Raw genomic sequence first — 12,481 nt, 5'->3', positions numbered from 1 at the left:
ATCATGAGCATGTGGCAACGTCGCGCTGAAGCACTGGCTTGGAAGTGACCTTTGCTGCAAAACAGTGGATGGTGTGGGATCCCTGGGCTGTTGCTGCCTGAGGGGATGGAAACGGGATACTCCTGTCCTGCAAACACTGTGCAAAACCCTGAGCTTAGAGCTGCAGGTCCTGTATGACCTCTGCAAGGTGCTGGATTGGTGCACCCTCCAAGGCATCTCTTAAGATGACTTGCAAACTTCTTTCTTCTCTACTCAAAAAGAACATCTCTCCCTACCCCTCCAAAATCCTTTATCCCTCAGTAGCTTTTGAAACCAGCATTTATTGGGAATTAATGTTCAAGCAGCTGATTCTCTAGAAAAATCCCCTATCTGGTCATAAATGGGTGGGATGGCAGTGATGCTCAGCTGATTTCTGGCTATGGACAGGTTGACATATTGTCAATCTTTTTGTAATCATATTGTAAAAAAGACTGTAACCATCAGGCAAATGCCCAAGCATATAATATAGTACTGAACACTACATTTCTTATGGTCTTTGCAGGAATAAGCCCCAAAGCAGCAAATCTCCCAGAGGTGAATCATGATGGTCCAGCCCCATGAAGTTGGTGTTGATGTCCTTGTTGGCTGGAGTGACTTGATGTCTCCCAGAAGGTAATTAAGCTGTTGCTCTGTATCAGAGGTCAGACCCACCCCAAACCGCTGCTCATCAGAACGAGGAAACACTCTGTGGCTGGGCAAAACTCAGGGTCATTTCTCTCCTCAATCAGGGAGGTTCAAGCAAGAAACAGCTGTTGCCTGGGTGCAGGCAACAGCTTCTGAGAAGCGCAAACCCCAGGGCAAGTGGCTCTGTGTCCAAGTGAGTCTGCCTCCGTGTCTTGTTGGGCTGCATTTTTGCAGCTATCTTTAACAGCACCATCTGCTGATATTAAAAATACTTTGCTTTTTAGTATATACAAGAGCCTTTGGTGCGGCTGAGCTTACAGCAGCCTCCCAAGTCCAGAGCAAGCGGTGCAGCAAGCGGATCAGCTGCAATGAGTGATGTCCCTCCTCACGTGGGTTCATGGGCATTCACATGCTGATGGATTTCTCTACCTGGTAACAGCCTGGCAGGCTTTTCTGAGAAGTTCACTGAATAATTGCGAGTCAGGATGTGTTGATTAGCATTTCTGTTCCACGAATTGCTTCTCTATGGGAAGAAAAACAGCACAATTAGTGAAGTCTACAATACTACACATGTCTGAATTTCTCTATCAATAACAGCTAGGTAAAATGAAACCTGCTTTGAGGACATTTCTGCTGGTAAGCCTGGTAACAGTCCTTGGAGAAAGGGACTTAGCCCTGCGTGGTTGTCTGGTTGGACATCTAGCCCATGGTGACACTGATGGAGGATGCTCTCCTCTCCCTGCGCACCCCTGCAGCTCTCAGGTTGCCGGAAAGGCACCAACACCTTCAATGTGTGAGGCCATTCAGTGGCAGTTTTCTCATCTCTAATGGTGAACCCTGCCTGTAACATATAAATTTATCAAGTCTGTCTCCTTGGTGACAGCCATGCAGCACAGCCAGCATCCCAGCAGGACACCAGCTGTTGGAGAGTGAGGTGGTGGTGGTCTTACAGGGTCTTACCCATTGTACAAGGAATTGGGAAGGTGTTTCAAGCAGCTGTGTCTCTTACAGAGCTGCTGGGGCCTAGCTGAGCACAGATCAAGGTGCTAAAATCACCATCACGTGCTGATGGGCTGCAAGCATTACATCTGAGATGAGGATGTGGATGCACATGGTCTGACTGCAAAACTGCTGATGGGAAGTGCCTGTGCATCCCTCTCAAATGCAGGGGTTGTCCCTGGGCAGGGACAAGCAGGGACACAGCTCCATCCCAGTGATGCTTGGACCTGGATGTTGTCCCAGCCACCCTCCCCATGCCTGTGACCGGCTTTGCAGCACCCCACGCGTCAGGATCCGGCTCCAGCTGAACCACAAGCACTGCAGTCACTATGGAGACCCTGCCCAAGATGCATCAATATGGAGAGGAACAGGTTGTTCCTCATGTCCCCATTCAAAGGACCAGCAAGCAAATCCCTTCCAGATGGACCCTTCACTCCAGAACGGTCCCCACCGGGGGCTGCACAGGGCAATGATTCTGGGAGTTTTGTCGTCTCTCTCCAGGGAATTGTAACTCCAGCTCCTGCACCTGCATGCTGGAGCTCTGGGCTCTCCCCCAAATTCAGCATCGCTATGGGATGAGCCCACCCCATGTTCCTGCTGGCGTTAGATGGGTTCACGTAGGGACGTCTGCATGGCAAAGCTATAAGGCACCCGAGTCTGGGGAGGGGGACATGGCTGGAAACATACTCCATAGGTGTCCCAGGACCACGTTATGGCTGTGTGGGGCAGGATGCGATCCTGGGAGAGCTGGCACTGGCTCCGGCCCCATGGCAGGGTGATGTATGGAAGCAATGGAGGAGCTTCTCACAGTTTGTCTGCTGAGACAGAAGTCTTCATCCCTTCAGGAGACTTTGTACAGAAGCTTTCTGAACCACTGAGCACCCTCCTGGCTCCATGTTCATTTGTAGTGGAGGACGAGGCAGCTGAGATGCTGCCTCCCCACTGTCCCCAGCCACACTGAAGCCACCACGTGGCAATGTCAGCCCATAGAGAGAGGGGCAAACCCAGGACACGACCAGAGCGACCCGGCAAGCAGTGCCCAAGGGGAACAGGTAGGACGAGAGATGGAAGAGAAAGAGGAGAATTGATTCTTTACCTGGAGTCAGAAGCAGCTGGGGGAAGAGGAGCCAGGCTGCAAACAGCAGCGAGACAGCAGCTACACGGGGCAGGGCAAGACATGGGAGACCATCTGGAGCTCAGTCTGCACAATGAGCTGCTGAGCTCCGGTGAATCAGGCTTGGCTGCCGATGGTAATGGAGAAAGAAAAAAAAAAAGTCACAGCAAAAAAGCAAAGTTTAAGTGGCACCATCTGCAAGGGGCAGTCCTGGCCACTGGGTACGGGTGGGACTGGGTAGGGCTTGGGGCCTCGTCCCTCTTTGTTTCCAGGGGTGCTACAGGAGATTCAAAGTCTTCCAGTAAAGTTGCTTTTCAGAAGCCATTTGGGAATTATACCCTTACACAGAAAGCACCTGTCACCCTGAGAAAAAGTTAACTGTCCACAAAGGAGGAAAACAGCAAAACTCCCAGTAAAATTGCATCAGCAGCATGGCTGCGGTGACATCTCCAAAGCCATATGCCTCCAACTTGTCCCCATCCTTCTCTGCTACCTGGCCAACCATGATGGGGTACTGAGTGATGCCAACCATTCTCTGTGTTAATAGCTATTACATCTTCTTCCAGCAAGGCTGTCACAGCAGGAGGACATCTCTATCTGCATCAGCTAAAGCTAGAGATGAGAGCCTAGAGGGACTCTGCTGCTGGTCTTTGAAGGGTCCCCAGAGGCTTTCAGCGAGGGCTCAGTCATCCCTTAAATCTCCTCCGCCCACTCCACTGATAGGAAAACCACCTTCACCTGCCCTTCACCTGTCTGGACAGGAGCAGAGCATGCAGAGCAGCTGTGGGTCAGCACAGACCTGCTCCCTTCACACTGTGAGGGTGTGAGGTGACTGGGAAGGCAGTGTGACCAGGGCTGGGGGCTCCTGGGCTTTTCCCAAGGCTTGTCTCTGTCCTCGTGGTTTCCCCACTGTTGGGGCCAGTGAGATCCGCATCATGTGCTGTGTCCCTGTGCCACCTCTAGCTTTGTCCCCTTGGCCACCTGCTCCTTGTCCCCAGGGGTGTGTGGCCCCTGACAGCCCACTCTGTCTGCTCAGGGCTCTGCACGGCAAGGGGCTACCACCATGCCAGCACCCCATGTCACCCACCCAGGGGACAGCCATCGGGGTGCCAAACCGGGAGATAAAAGACTCCTGCGACTCTCCCTGGGGCTGCATGGGGGGGCTCTGGGGGAGACCGAGGGGGTCTGCACCGACCTTGCCATCCCCGTGAACCTTAGTTTGAGGGCTGGACATTCATCTCTATCCCCATGTCATGCAGCGGGGTCTCCATGGGGGCCGTGCCGGGCGCTCGGCGGGGGCGGGAGCATCGGTGCCCGGGACCCCCCGGGGCCCGTCGGGGCGGCCCAAGCCCCGGGAGGCGGTGCCGCTCCCCCCTCCCGCCCCGTCGGGACACGGCGCTGGCGGGAGGCGGCCGCTCCGCAGACGCCGCTCGCTCGCCGCCGCGCTCACGTCGCGGAGCCAGGGCTGCCGGCAGTAGCGGGGCTGCCCGGGCTGCGGAGCAGGGTAAGCAGGCGGAGGGAGGCGGTGGCACAGCCCGGGCGGAGTGGGACCCCCGCGGGCATCGAGCGGGACCGGCCGGGGAGCCCCGGGGGGGCAGGGACCGGGGGTCATACGTGCTGGCCGGGGGACCCGGTGAGTGCAGAGCGGGGGGTGTTCGTGCTGGAAGCGGGGTTCCGAGCTGGAGCCGTCTGGGCTGGAGCGATGGGGGCCCTGGGCAGCCCGGGCTGGGTCCGTCCGTGCTGGCCGGGGAGCCCAAGGGGTCCCGGGCTGCTTCTCCCCCCGGAGCTCCCAGTGGGTGCCCCCCGGCGGGGCTGTGCAGAGCGGGGCGCTGCGGGGCGGCGGGGCAGAGGTGATCTCTGTGAGCAGGGATGGGGCCAAGAGGTGATGGGGTGTAGCTGATTTGGGGGGTCCCATCCTGGCTGGCAGGCAGTGGGGCTGGGGAGGCACAGTGGGTCCCAGGGAGCCCCAGGAGTGGTCTCCTTGCCTTCCCCGGGGGTCATCCCTTCAGCCCTGGCCCCTTCCCAGGGCTTGGTGGCAAGAGGCCACCCGTCAGGTGCTGCCTGCCTGCCAGAGTGAGCAGCTGTGGCACAGGGACTGTCACACTGGTTACTGAGGTGGCTTTTGCTTCCCTCTGGCTTCAGCATCACAGTCCTCTTGCCTGCTAGCTACCCAGGGGCCAGCAGCAGTGGCGTGGAGGCTAGCAAGGCTCAGCCAAGATGTGTGACCCTATTATGCCCCCGCTTCTGGCTGCTCTGCCTGATGCTCCCCGAGGTTTTGGGTCTGGCAGGGAAGTGACCCAGGGCTGTGGCAGCCCAGGACATGCCTGTGGCTGGCACTTACACTCTGGTTCTTTTCCACTGCCTCGAAGAGCACATCTCCTCGTCCACACTGGTGTGTGTGGCCAGCAGAGCCATGCTGTCCTCAGTCTTCCACCTGTCACCCAGGATTCAGGTCCCCAGCTCAGCTTTGAGACACACGCAACACTGGGAGCACTGGCCACAGGCTGGTGGGGGCAGCCATGACGGATATGCTCAGGTCCGGGTACCAGCAGACCCTCGTCCATCTTGCCTGGATGTGCCTGTTTTCCACCGTGCCGGTAAGAGACAAGCTGGGGCTGGCCCGCAGAGTTGATGCTACCAGGCTTTGACCTGTTGCAAGTGGGCTCAGTCCTGGCTTTGTTGCATCTTCCTGCTCATCTTGAGGATGCTAGCACGCAGCAGCTCCTCGGGGGGATGTAGGCAGCTGGCACGGGGAGCCGCTGGGTACTGCAGTGGGGTGGGCAGGCCAGCACGGGCTCTGTGCCCGGTGCACAGCATGGAGGCTGTGACCTGGCTCTGGGCTTGCAGCACGGTGGGGCCAAGGTGCTGGAGAAGACCTTCGAGGAGTGGATGCGGTACCGTGACGAGTGCTTGAGGAGGATGGCGAGCGAGCCCTACCCGGCAGGTACCCAACTGTGCCCCAGCTCAGGGTCAGACATGGGGGCACGTGGTGCTGAGTGACGGCTGTGGCTGCGGCTGGGTTTTATCACCCCTCCAGCATCCTCTACACCAGTCTCCTATGGAGGGATGAGTCAGGGGCTGACAGGTGTCTCCTCATCTCAGGTGGGATGCCTGGGGCTGGGGTACCCTGGAGGGCTGAGGCTGGTGTGTGGCCCAGGGCTCTGTTTGCGGCGGTTCCAGCCCCATGGAGGTGCTGGCAGGTGGCTGTGGTGGCGGGGCTGGATGTGACTGTGCTGCCAGCATCTGACCATTGGCTTTTCCCTGTGCTGCTGTTGGAAGGGCTCTTCTGCAACCGGACATTTGACATGTATGCCTGCTGGCCCGATGGGAGCCCCGGCACTGCCGTCAATGTCTCCTGCCCCTTCTACCTGCCCTGGTTTGAGAAAGGTGACAATGACCCTCTGCCACCCCAGAAATGGAAGGCAGGGCTGAGCCATGCTAGGAGGGGAGACGTTCTTGGGGTTTCCCCTCCTGCCCACTGCTGGGGGGAGAGGACCCACGAGCAGACCTGGGGGAAGGGGACATGTGTCATGGAGCAGAGCCAGCTCTTTGGGGTTGAGCAGAGTCCAACCCATCTCAGGAGAGGGTTTTGGGTGGAGCCCAAGTGGAACGTGTTGGTGCTTTATGTCCGCAGTGAAACACGGCCTGGTGAGCCGCAGGTGCGGTGCCGATGGGCAGTGGGTGATGGTGAACGACAGCCAGCCCTGGCGGGACTACTCGCAGTGCGAGGAGGAGATGGAGTCCACTGCTGAGGAGGTGGGATGCCCCGGCCTGGCCGTGGTGGTTGAGCAGGGACAGGCAGGGGCACCCTGGCCGCACGGGCAGGTGCTGCTCGCCCAGGCTCACTGGCACGGTGCTCACCTGCAGGAGGGCGCCCGCCGGCTGATGGTGAGCTTCAAGGTGCTCTACACTGTGGGGTACTCGCTGTCACTCCTGACCCTCATCTCTGCCCTGCTCATCCTCACCATCTTCAGGTAGGAGAGCTGGGGGCACACGGTCCTGCCCCTCATCCTTCCCAGCTGGTGATGGTGGAGCTGAGGGGTGTCCCCACCTGCCCCTGACATGCTTGCTCTCGGCAGGAAGCTCCGCTGCACCAGGAACTACATCCATGCCAACCTCTTCGCCTCCTTCGGGCTGCGAGCGACCTCGGTGATGGTGAAGGATGCGCTGCTGGAGAAACACTGGGGCATGGAGGTGGTGCAGGTGGCTGACTGGGAGGCCCTGCTGAGCCATGAGGCAAGAGCTGCCACCCCCCCGGGGACCCTGCTTAATGCCCGACTGCAATTGGGGTGGGGACCCTCACTTCGGGGAGGGGTGTGCAGCCAAGTGCCAGTGCCCATGCAGCCCCAGCCACCCTGTGCCTGAGCCCCTGAGGCACCTCTGCGCCTGGTGGGTGAGCTCTTGAGGTGCCCGTGCTGCCCGTGCACCCTCTGGTTGAGCTCTTGGGGTGCCTGTGCAGCACCATACACTCAGTGGGTGAGCTCTTGGGGTGCCTGTGCTGCCCGTGCACCCTCCGGGTGAGCTCTCGGGGTGCCCCTGCCCCCCTGGGCACACTGCTGGCCCCATGGCGGGTCTCCTCTCGCAGGCGGCACTGGGCTGCCGGGCGGCACAGGTGCTGATGCAGTACTGCATCCTGGCCAACCACTACTGGTTCCTGGTGGAAGCTGTCTACCTGTACAAGCTGCTGATCGGGGCTGTCTTCTCCGAGAAGAATTACTACAGGCTCTACCTCTACCTGGGCTGGGGTAGGGGCCACCCGGGTGCATGGTGGGGACGGTGCCTGGTGTCGGGTGAGCACCGCGGCCCCAGGTGGTCCCAGGAGGGTGCGGGGTGGGAGCTCTGCTGACCCTGGGGCAAGATGCCACCCCACAGCATCCCTGTGGTGTCCCCCCTCCCAGGGCTGGTTTCTCAGCTCAGGTGGGTGCTTGGTTTTACAGGGTTTGCTGTGTGACTTGCAGGGACCCCTGTGGTGTTCGTGGTGCCCTGGATGGCTGCCAAGTACCTGAAGGAGAATGCAGAGTGAGTGGGGAGGGATGCTCAGCCCCAGGCTGGTGTTTGGGCTCAGCTGGGGAGCAGGACAGAGGCCGCTGTGGGTCCCTGACCCACCTTGCCAGGGCTGGCACCCTCTTGGCCTCATCCTGCACCCCCCAGCACAACGTGATGGTGCTGCTCTCTGTGTCTGCCTGGGCAGGTGCTGGGCGCTGAACGAGAACATGGCTTACTGGTGGATCATCCGCATCCCCATCCTGCTCGCCTCCCTGGTAGGGGGGCACCTGCCAGCCCCACATCCTTTTGGAGAACAGCAGCTCAGCCCGTGGCAGGGGCAGCTCCCTGCAGAGCCCAGGAGGAAGGGACTGGCCTCCAAAGCATCAGGCTAATTGCACGAGGGGTTGTTTTTTTAGCTAACCACCACAGTGAGGGGCAAGGAGACCCCTGGGCTCTGAGGGCCCAGGCTGAGCCCTAGAGAAGGATGGCGGCTGCTGCTGCTGCTTCCTAGCCAGGAGTTTGGGATGGTGGGATGGGATGAAGAGCAGCCCTGGGGACCTGGTACTACAGGGCTTGTTGTCTTCCTGTGGTCTCCAAGGGTGTGTGCCACGGCCAGGGTGCGCTGCAAGGGGTGGGGGTGCTGGGTTGTGTGTGCCCCACTCTGTCTCCTCACAGATCAACCTGCTGATCTTCATGCGGATCCTCAAGGTGATCCTGGCCAAGCTCCGTGCCAACCAGAAGGGTTATGCAGACTACAAGCTGCGGTGAGCTGGGAAGGAGGGGGCAGCAGGTGAAGGGTCCTCCTTGGTCCTGGATTCATGCCACCTCCACATCCACCCTCCTCCTCCTGCACATTGTTAAATGATCACCCTGAAATTAAGTCAGAGCTCATCACTGCTTGCACCTGTACCCCTGCGCTTTCATACTCGCTGCCAGAGGGAACCTCTTCTGCTCTTTCAGGTTGGCCAAAGCCACGCTCACCCTCATCCCCCTCTTCGGGATTCATGAAGTTGTCTTCATTTTTGCCACCGACGAGCAAACCACAGGCATCCTGCGCTACATCAAGGTGTTCTTCACCCTCTTTCTCAACTCCTTCCAGGTGAGGGAGTAGTGTGACATTTTCTCACTTGGCCCTGGGCACCATGGAACAAGAATTAGGGGGTCCCTGTTTCAGCTCCCTCTCCCTGCAGTGCTTCAGCCTGCAGCTGAGCTTGGGGATGGGATCACCAGCTCTCCCACCCCCAGCCCTGTTGCTGAGTGATGTCGCCTGCTGTGCAGTGCTGGCAGGGGGAACCCGCCCCAAAAGCAGCCTGGGGGGACTGAGTCCTTCCCAGCCCCAGGAGAGGGGGTGGCAGTGGGGGCTCACTCCCCTGCTCTCCCCACAGGGTTTCCTGGTGGCTGTGCTGTATTGCTTTGCCAACAAGGAGGTACGTACCCACTGCAGCATCTCCTGCTCAGCCCTGCCTCAGCCGGTGGCTTTGTCATGCCAGCCCATGCCTGCCACGGAGGGCACAGCCAGGGAAAAGCCCCTGCTCTCTCTCCTCCACCACGGCAGGTGAAGTCAGAGATGAAGAAGAAGTGGCAGCTCTGGAAGCTCGACCACCCAGTGCTCTGCTGTGCCCAGTGATGCAGCGACCAGCCCCATGGAGCCACAGGAGAGGGGCTGTGGGCCATGGCTGGAGGGCAAGGGGCTGTGGGGAAGCCGTACTGGAGCAGCATCTCATGGTGGGACAGGGGGCTGGGACCAGTGTCTGAGCTGTGCTGCACGCGTGAACACTAGAGCTGCTGGAGGGGACATTCCCCCACTGTGGTCCAAGGGGGGAGGCAGGCACCCTCAGCTCACACCAGACATCACCGCCCCTCAGAGGAGCCTCCCCTTGCTCAGGTTTGATGAGCTGCATGGAGAGATGTGCCTGCTGCTGCCTGTACACCATCAGCAACCCCCTTCCTGGGCACCTGCAGGAGGGGATCAGGGTGGCTGGAGGGGGAGCCTGGCCATCACCATCAGAGGACACATAGCAGGGAATGGGAGACACTGCTCAGCCTGGCACTGCTGCCCAGACCTGCTGCCCCACTGAACAAACATCTGCTGTGCCCAGGGCTGTGACACCACTGCTCCCACCTGGGGCATCACCTTCATGCTCTCCTTGCCCAAAGCAAGGACCATCTCACCAGCACCCTGAGAGCTCCAAGATATCCAGCCCAGAGTCATCCAGCAAAGCTCTTCAGAGCAAGGTGCTGCTTTTGCACCTTCTCATCACCCTCCTCACTGATGCAGAACATGGCATCAGCACCTGCTGCGCTCCTCACTGCTCTCCAGCTGCACAGAACACCAGCTTTCCTCCTCTTGGAGCTCCTCCTGCAGCAGAGACCCTCTCTCAGCAAGTCCAGCCAGGGCAGCAGATACACATGTAGTTTCCTGCAGTGCTTGAGCACTTTGTTGTATTTACCCCCTATGTTAAGGGCAGTATTGCTTCTCCTTTGCTGGCAGGGAGAAAAAAATTAATCACAAGGGAGAGGGAAGGACTTCAGAGCACCAGCCACCCACAGCCAGGATGGGAGCTGAGCCCAACCTCCCACTGCCCAGGCCCAGCCCAGCCACCTGTCCTTGGCAGCAGGGAGAGCTGTGGAGTCCTGGACAGGAACCACCCTCAGCTCGGAAACTGTTCTGCTGACAAAAAGCTGGGTGTTTCTGAGCCCAGCTGTAGAACAGTTGGGGCTCAAGGTGTTTGCTTCCCAGGAGGGTAGCAAAGCACCAGGTACCTGCCCTGCCCCAGCAGCATGGTGAGCCCAGGAGTATCCACACCTCTGCGAGCAAATTAAGGCTGGGCAGTTCGAGCAGTGCTGTTTGTGCATGGCTGCACACATCTGGCTTTCTGCTCCTGCCCTGGGGCAGGGCCTAGTGCTCTCCACTAAGAGCTGAGAGCAGCAGCAGCAGATGCCACCAGCACCCACCCCACTCGCTCTTACCTTCACCAGCAGGACAGACATGCTGCTGAGTCCATTGTTCCTACCACCTGATGCTTTACCTTACAGAAAAGGCCACACCAGGAGTGGAAAAAAAGCAGCTTTTACTCTCTACTACATGCAAGTGGATACAGGTGGTTCTCCATCTCCTGTCTCTCCACCCCCAGGCTGGAGGAAACACGTCTTGCAGACACAGCAGCTCTAGCAGGGAGCCTTGACCACAGACAGAGGCTGCACCAGACTCAGCAGCAGCTGGGTTCAAGGTTGAAGAGCCATGCAGGAGTTCTCCTGGATCGATGTAACCCCTGTGAGACACTTTGCACATAAATTCTCTTTTCAGGTATAAATAAATGTTTCTTTTTCAGCAAGCAGAGCATGCTGCTTCTGTCTGCTCTGAGGGAGGGAAACAGCTTTCAGGCTGCAGATGTGAGGGTACAAATTCGCACTTGAGCACACACACTCCCAGTGACAGGTATTAAACAGGCACCCAGAGCCCCCGGCTCAGATAGCACTGCATTCCTCTCCCTGGGATTACATTACAGGTTACATAGGGAGGAAAAGTAGCAAAATAAAACACTTAACATGATGGTCATAAATAGAAACAGCAACCCAAATCACATGCCAGCTCTGGTACCAGCAGAGTCATTGCACACAGACAAAGGGCACAAGCAGGAGCTGGATCACTGTCTGAATTCTCCTCTGCTCTTTGCTGGGTGCTGCAAGCTCCAGCAGCCTAGTACTGGTGTGTGTGCACAGGGCACTGCTATATGAGCAATACCAAAGCTGTATAAGGCCATAAAGCCTTTTAAGAGCCAAGCTTGGCTCCTGGATGAATCAGAGCTTCCTGTGCTTCCAGGTACTCTGTGAAGTGCTGCTGTATGTCAGATGGAACTGAGAAAAGTAACAGTTCTCAACACCAAGGACCTTGAAGCAGCATGAAAGGGGAACCATTTCCAGTTCTCTCGTGGCAGTTTCAAAACTGTGTATGGAGAGAGCGCGCCCTGGCTACACCGCAGGACACAGCAGGGCTGAGATCCAGGCATCTGAGAGTGACCCTGCTCCACTCCTACCAGTTCAAACCCCAACTCACCTTAAATGTGTTGAGATACAGCAGCAGCTTTAGTTTTGACGAGAGATTATGTTGCTCTAATTAAATTTTTTTATGATAGCTGCCAAATGCTGCCCTCTTGACCATCTGTCTCTTGTGACACAGAGGTTGGCTGAAGGTTTAGAAGAACAGTGTCACACAAACAGCTCACATGTCTCAGATCAGAGTTGGGCACAAGATCAGTATTTCATCCTGAGAGCAAGACCCCAGCACACAACTCAACGAGGCCTAAACTCTTCTAAATCAGGGCAGAGACAACTTTTGTCATGCAGCTGGGACCTTTGCAGGGCTAAAGTGGCAATGGCGAGCCAGGAAGGAAAGAGCTGAGCCCTCAGAGGAGTATGTACATTTTAACTAGTGCATGCATGCTCTTCTGCTGCACTTCCAGCACTGCCTGATGACATGAATTCCCACACCACAGCTAATGCTGCAGAGTGTCACCTTCACCAGGAGCCAGGCAGGGCTGGAAGGATGGATAAGGCAGCCCCTGACCCCCAGGAGAGAAAGCTGGAAAGCAATGTATGTATTCCTGGTTGTCCTGAAATAAATCAGTGAGGTTATTCATGATTGTACAATCCCAAGTCACTCCAGAGAAACTCACACACCAGAAACACATTTTCAGTTTTTATTATTTTATCCATGTC

At 57.6% G+C, this 12,481-nt stretch overlaps 1 protein-coding gene across 1 annotated transcript; it reads left to right on the top strand.

Annotated features, from left to right (window-relative positions):
• The first annotated feature begins 5,295 nt into the window (after nt 1-5,295).
• Nucleotides 5,296-9,398, top strand: LOC135994373 (glucagon receptor-like). Its single transcript, XM_065644888.1, has 13 exons — nt 5,296-5,373; nt 5,624-5,720; nt 6,056-6,163; nt 6,411-6,532; nt 6,644-6,750; nt 6,856-7,012; nt 7,362-7,521; nt 7,735-7,795; nt 7,968-8,037; nt 8,438-8,526; nt 8,723-8,861; nt 9,148-9,189; nt 9,318-9,398. Exons 1-13 carry the CDS (start codon nt 5,296-5,298, stop codon nt 9,387-9,389), a joined length of 1,302 nt encoding a protein of 433 aa, XP_065500960.1. The 3' UTR covers nt 9,390-9,398.
• Nucleotides 9,399-12,481: the final 3,083 nt, after the last annotated feature.

Source organism: Caloenas nicobarica, chromosome 14 (assembly GCF_036013445.1).
Source record: "Caloenas nicobarica isolate bCalNic1 chromosome 14, bCalNic1.hap1, whole genome shotgun sequence".
Lineage (NCBI taxonomy): Eukaryota > Metazoa > Chordata > Aves > Columbiformes > Columbidae > Caloenas > Caloenas nicobarica.
This window is presented reverse-complemented; position numbering and strand designations above follow the sequence as displayed.

Coding starts and splice junctions, on each gene's coding strand:
- LOC135994373 (XM_065644888.1), top strand. CDS start 5,296: ATGACGGATATGCTCAGGTCCGGGTACCAGCAGACCCTCGTCCATCTT. Junction 7,796..7,967: donor TACCTGAAGGAGAATGCAGA/GTGAGTGGGGAG, acceptor CTGCCTGGGCAG/GTGCTGGGCGCTGAACGAGA. Junction 8,862..9,147: donor TCTTTCTCAACTCCTTCCAG/GTGAGGGAGTAG, acceptor CTCTCCCCACAG/GGTTTCCTGGTGGCTGTGCT.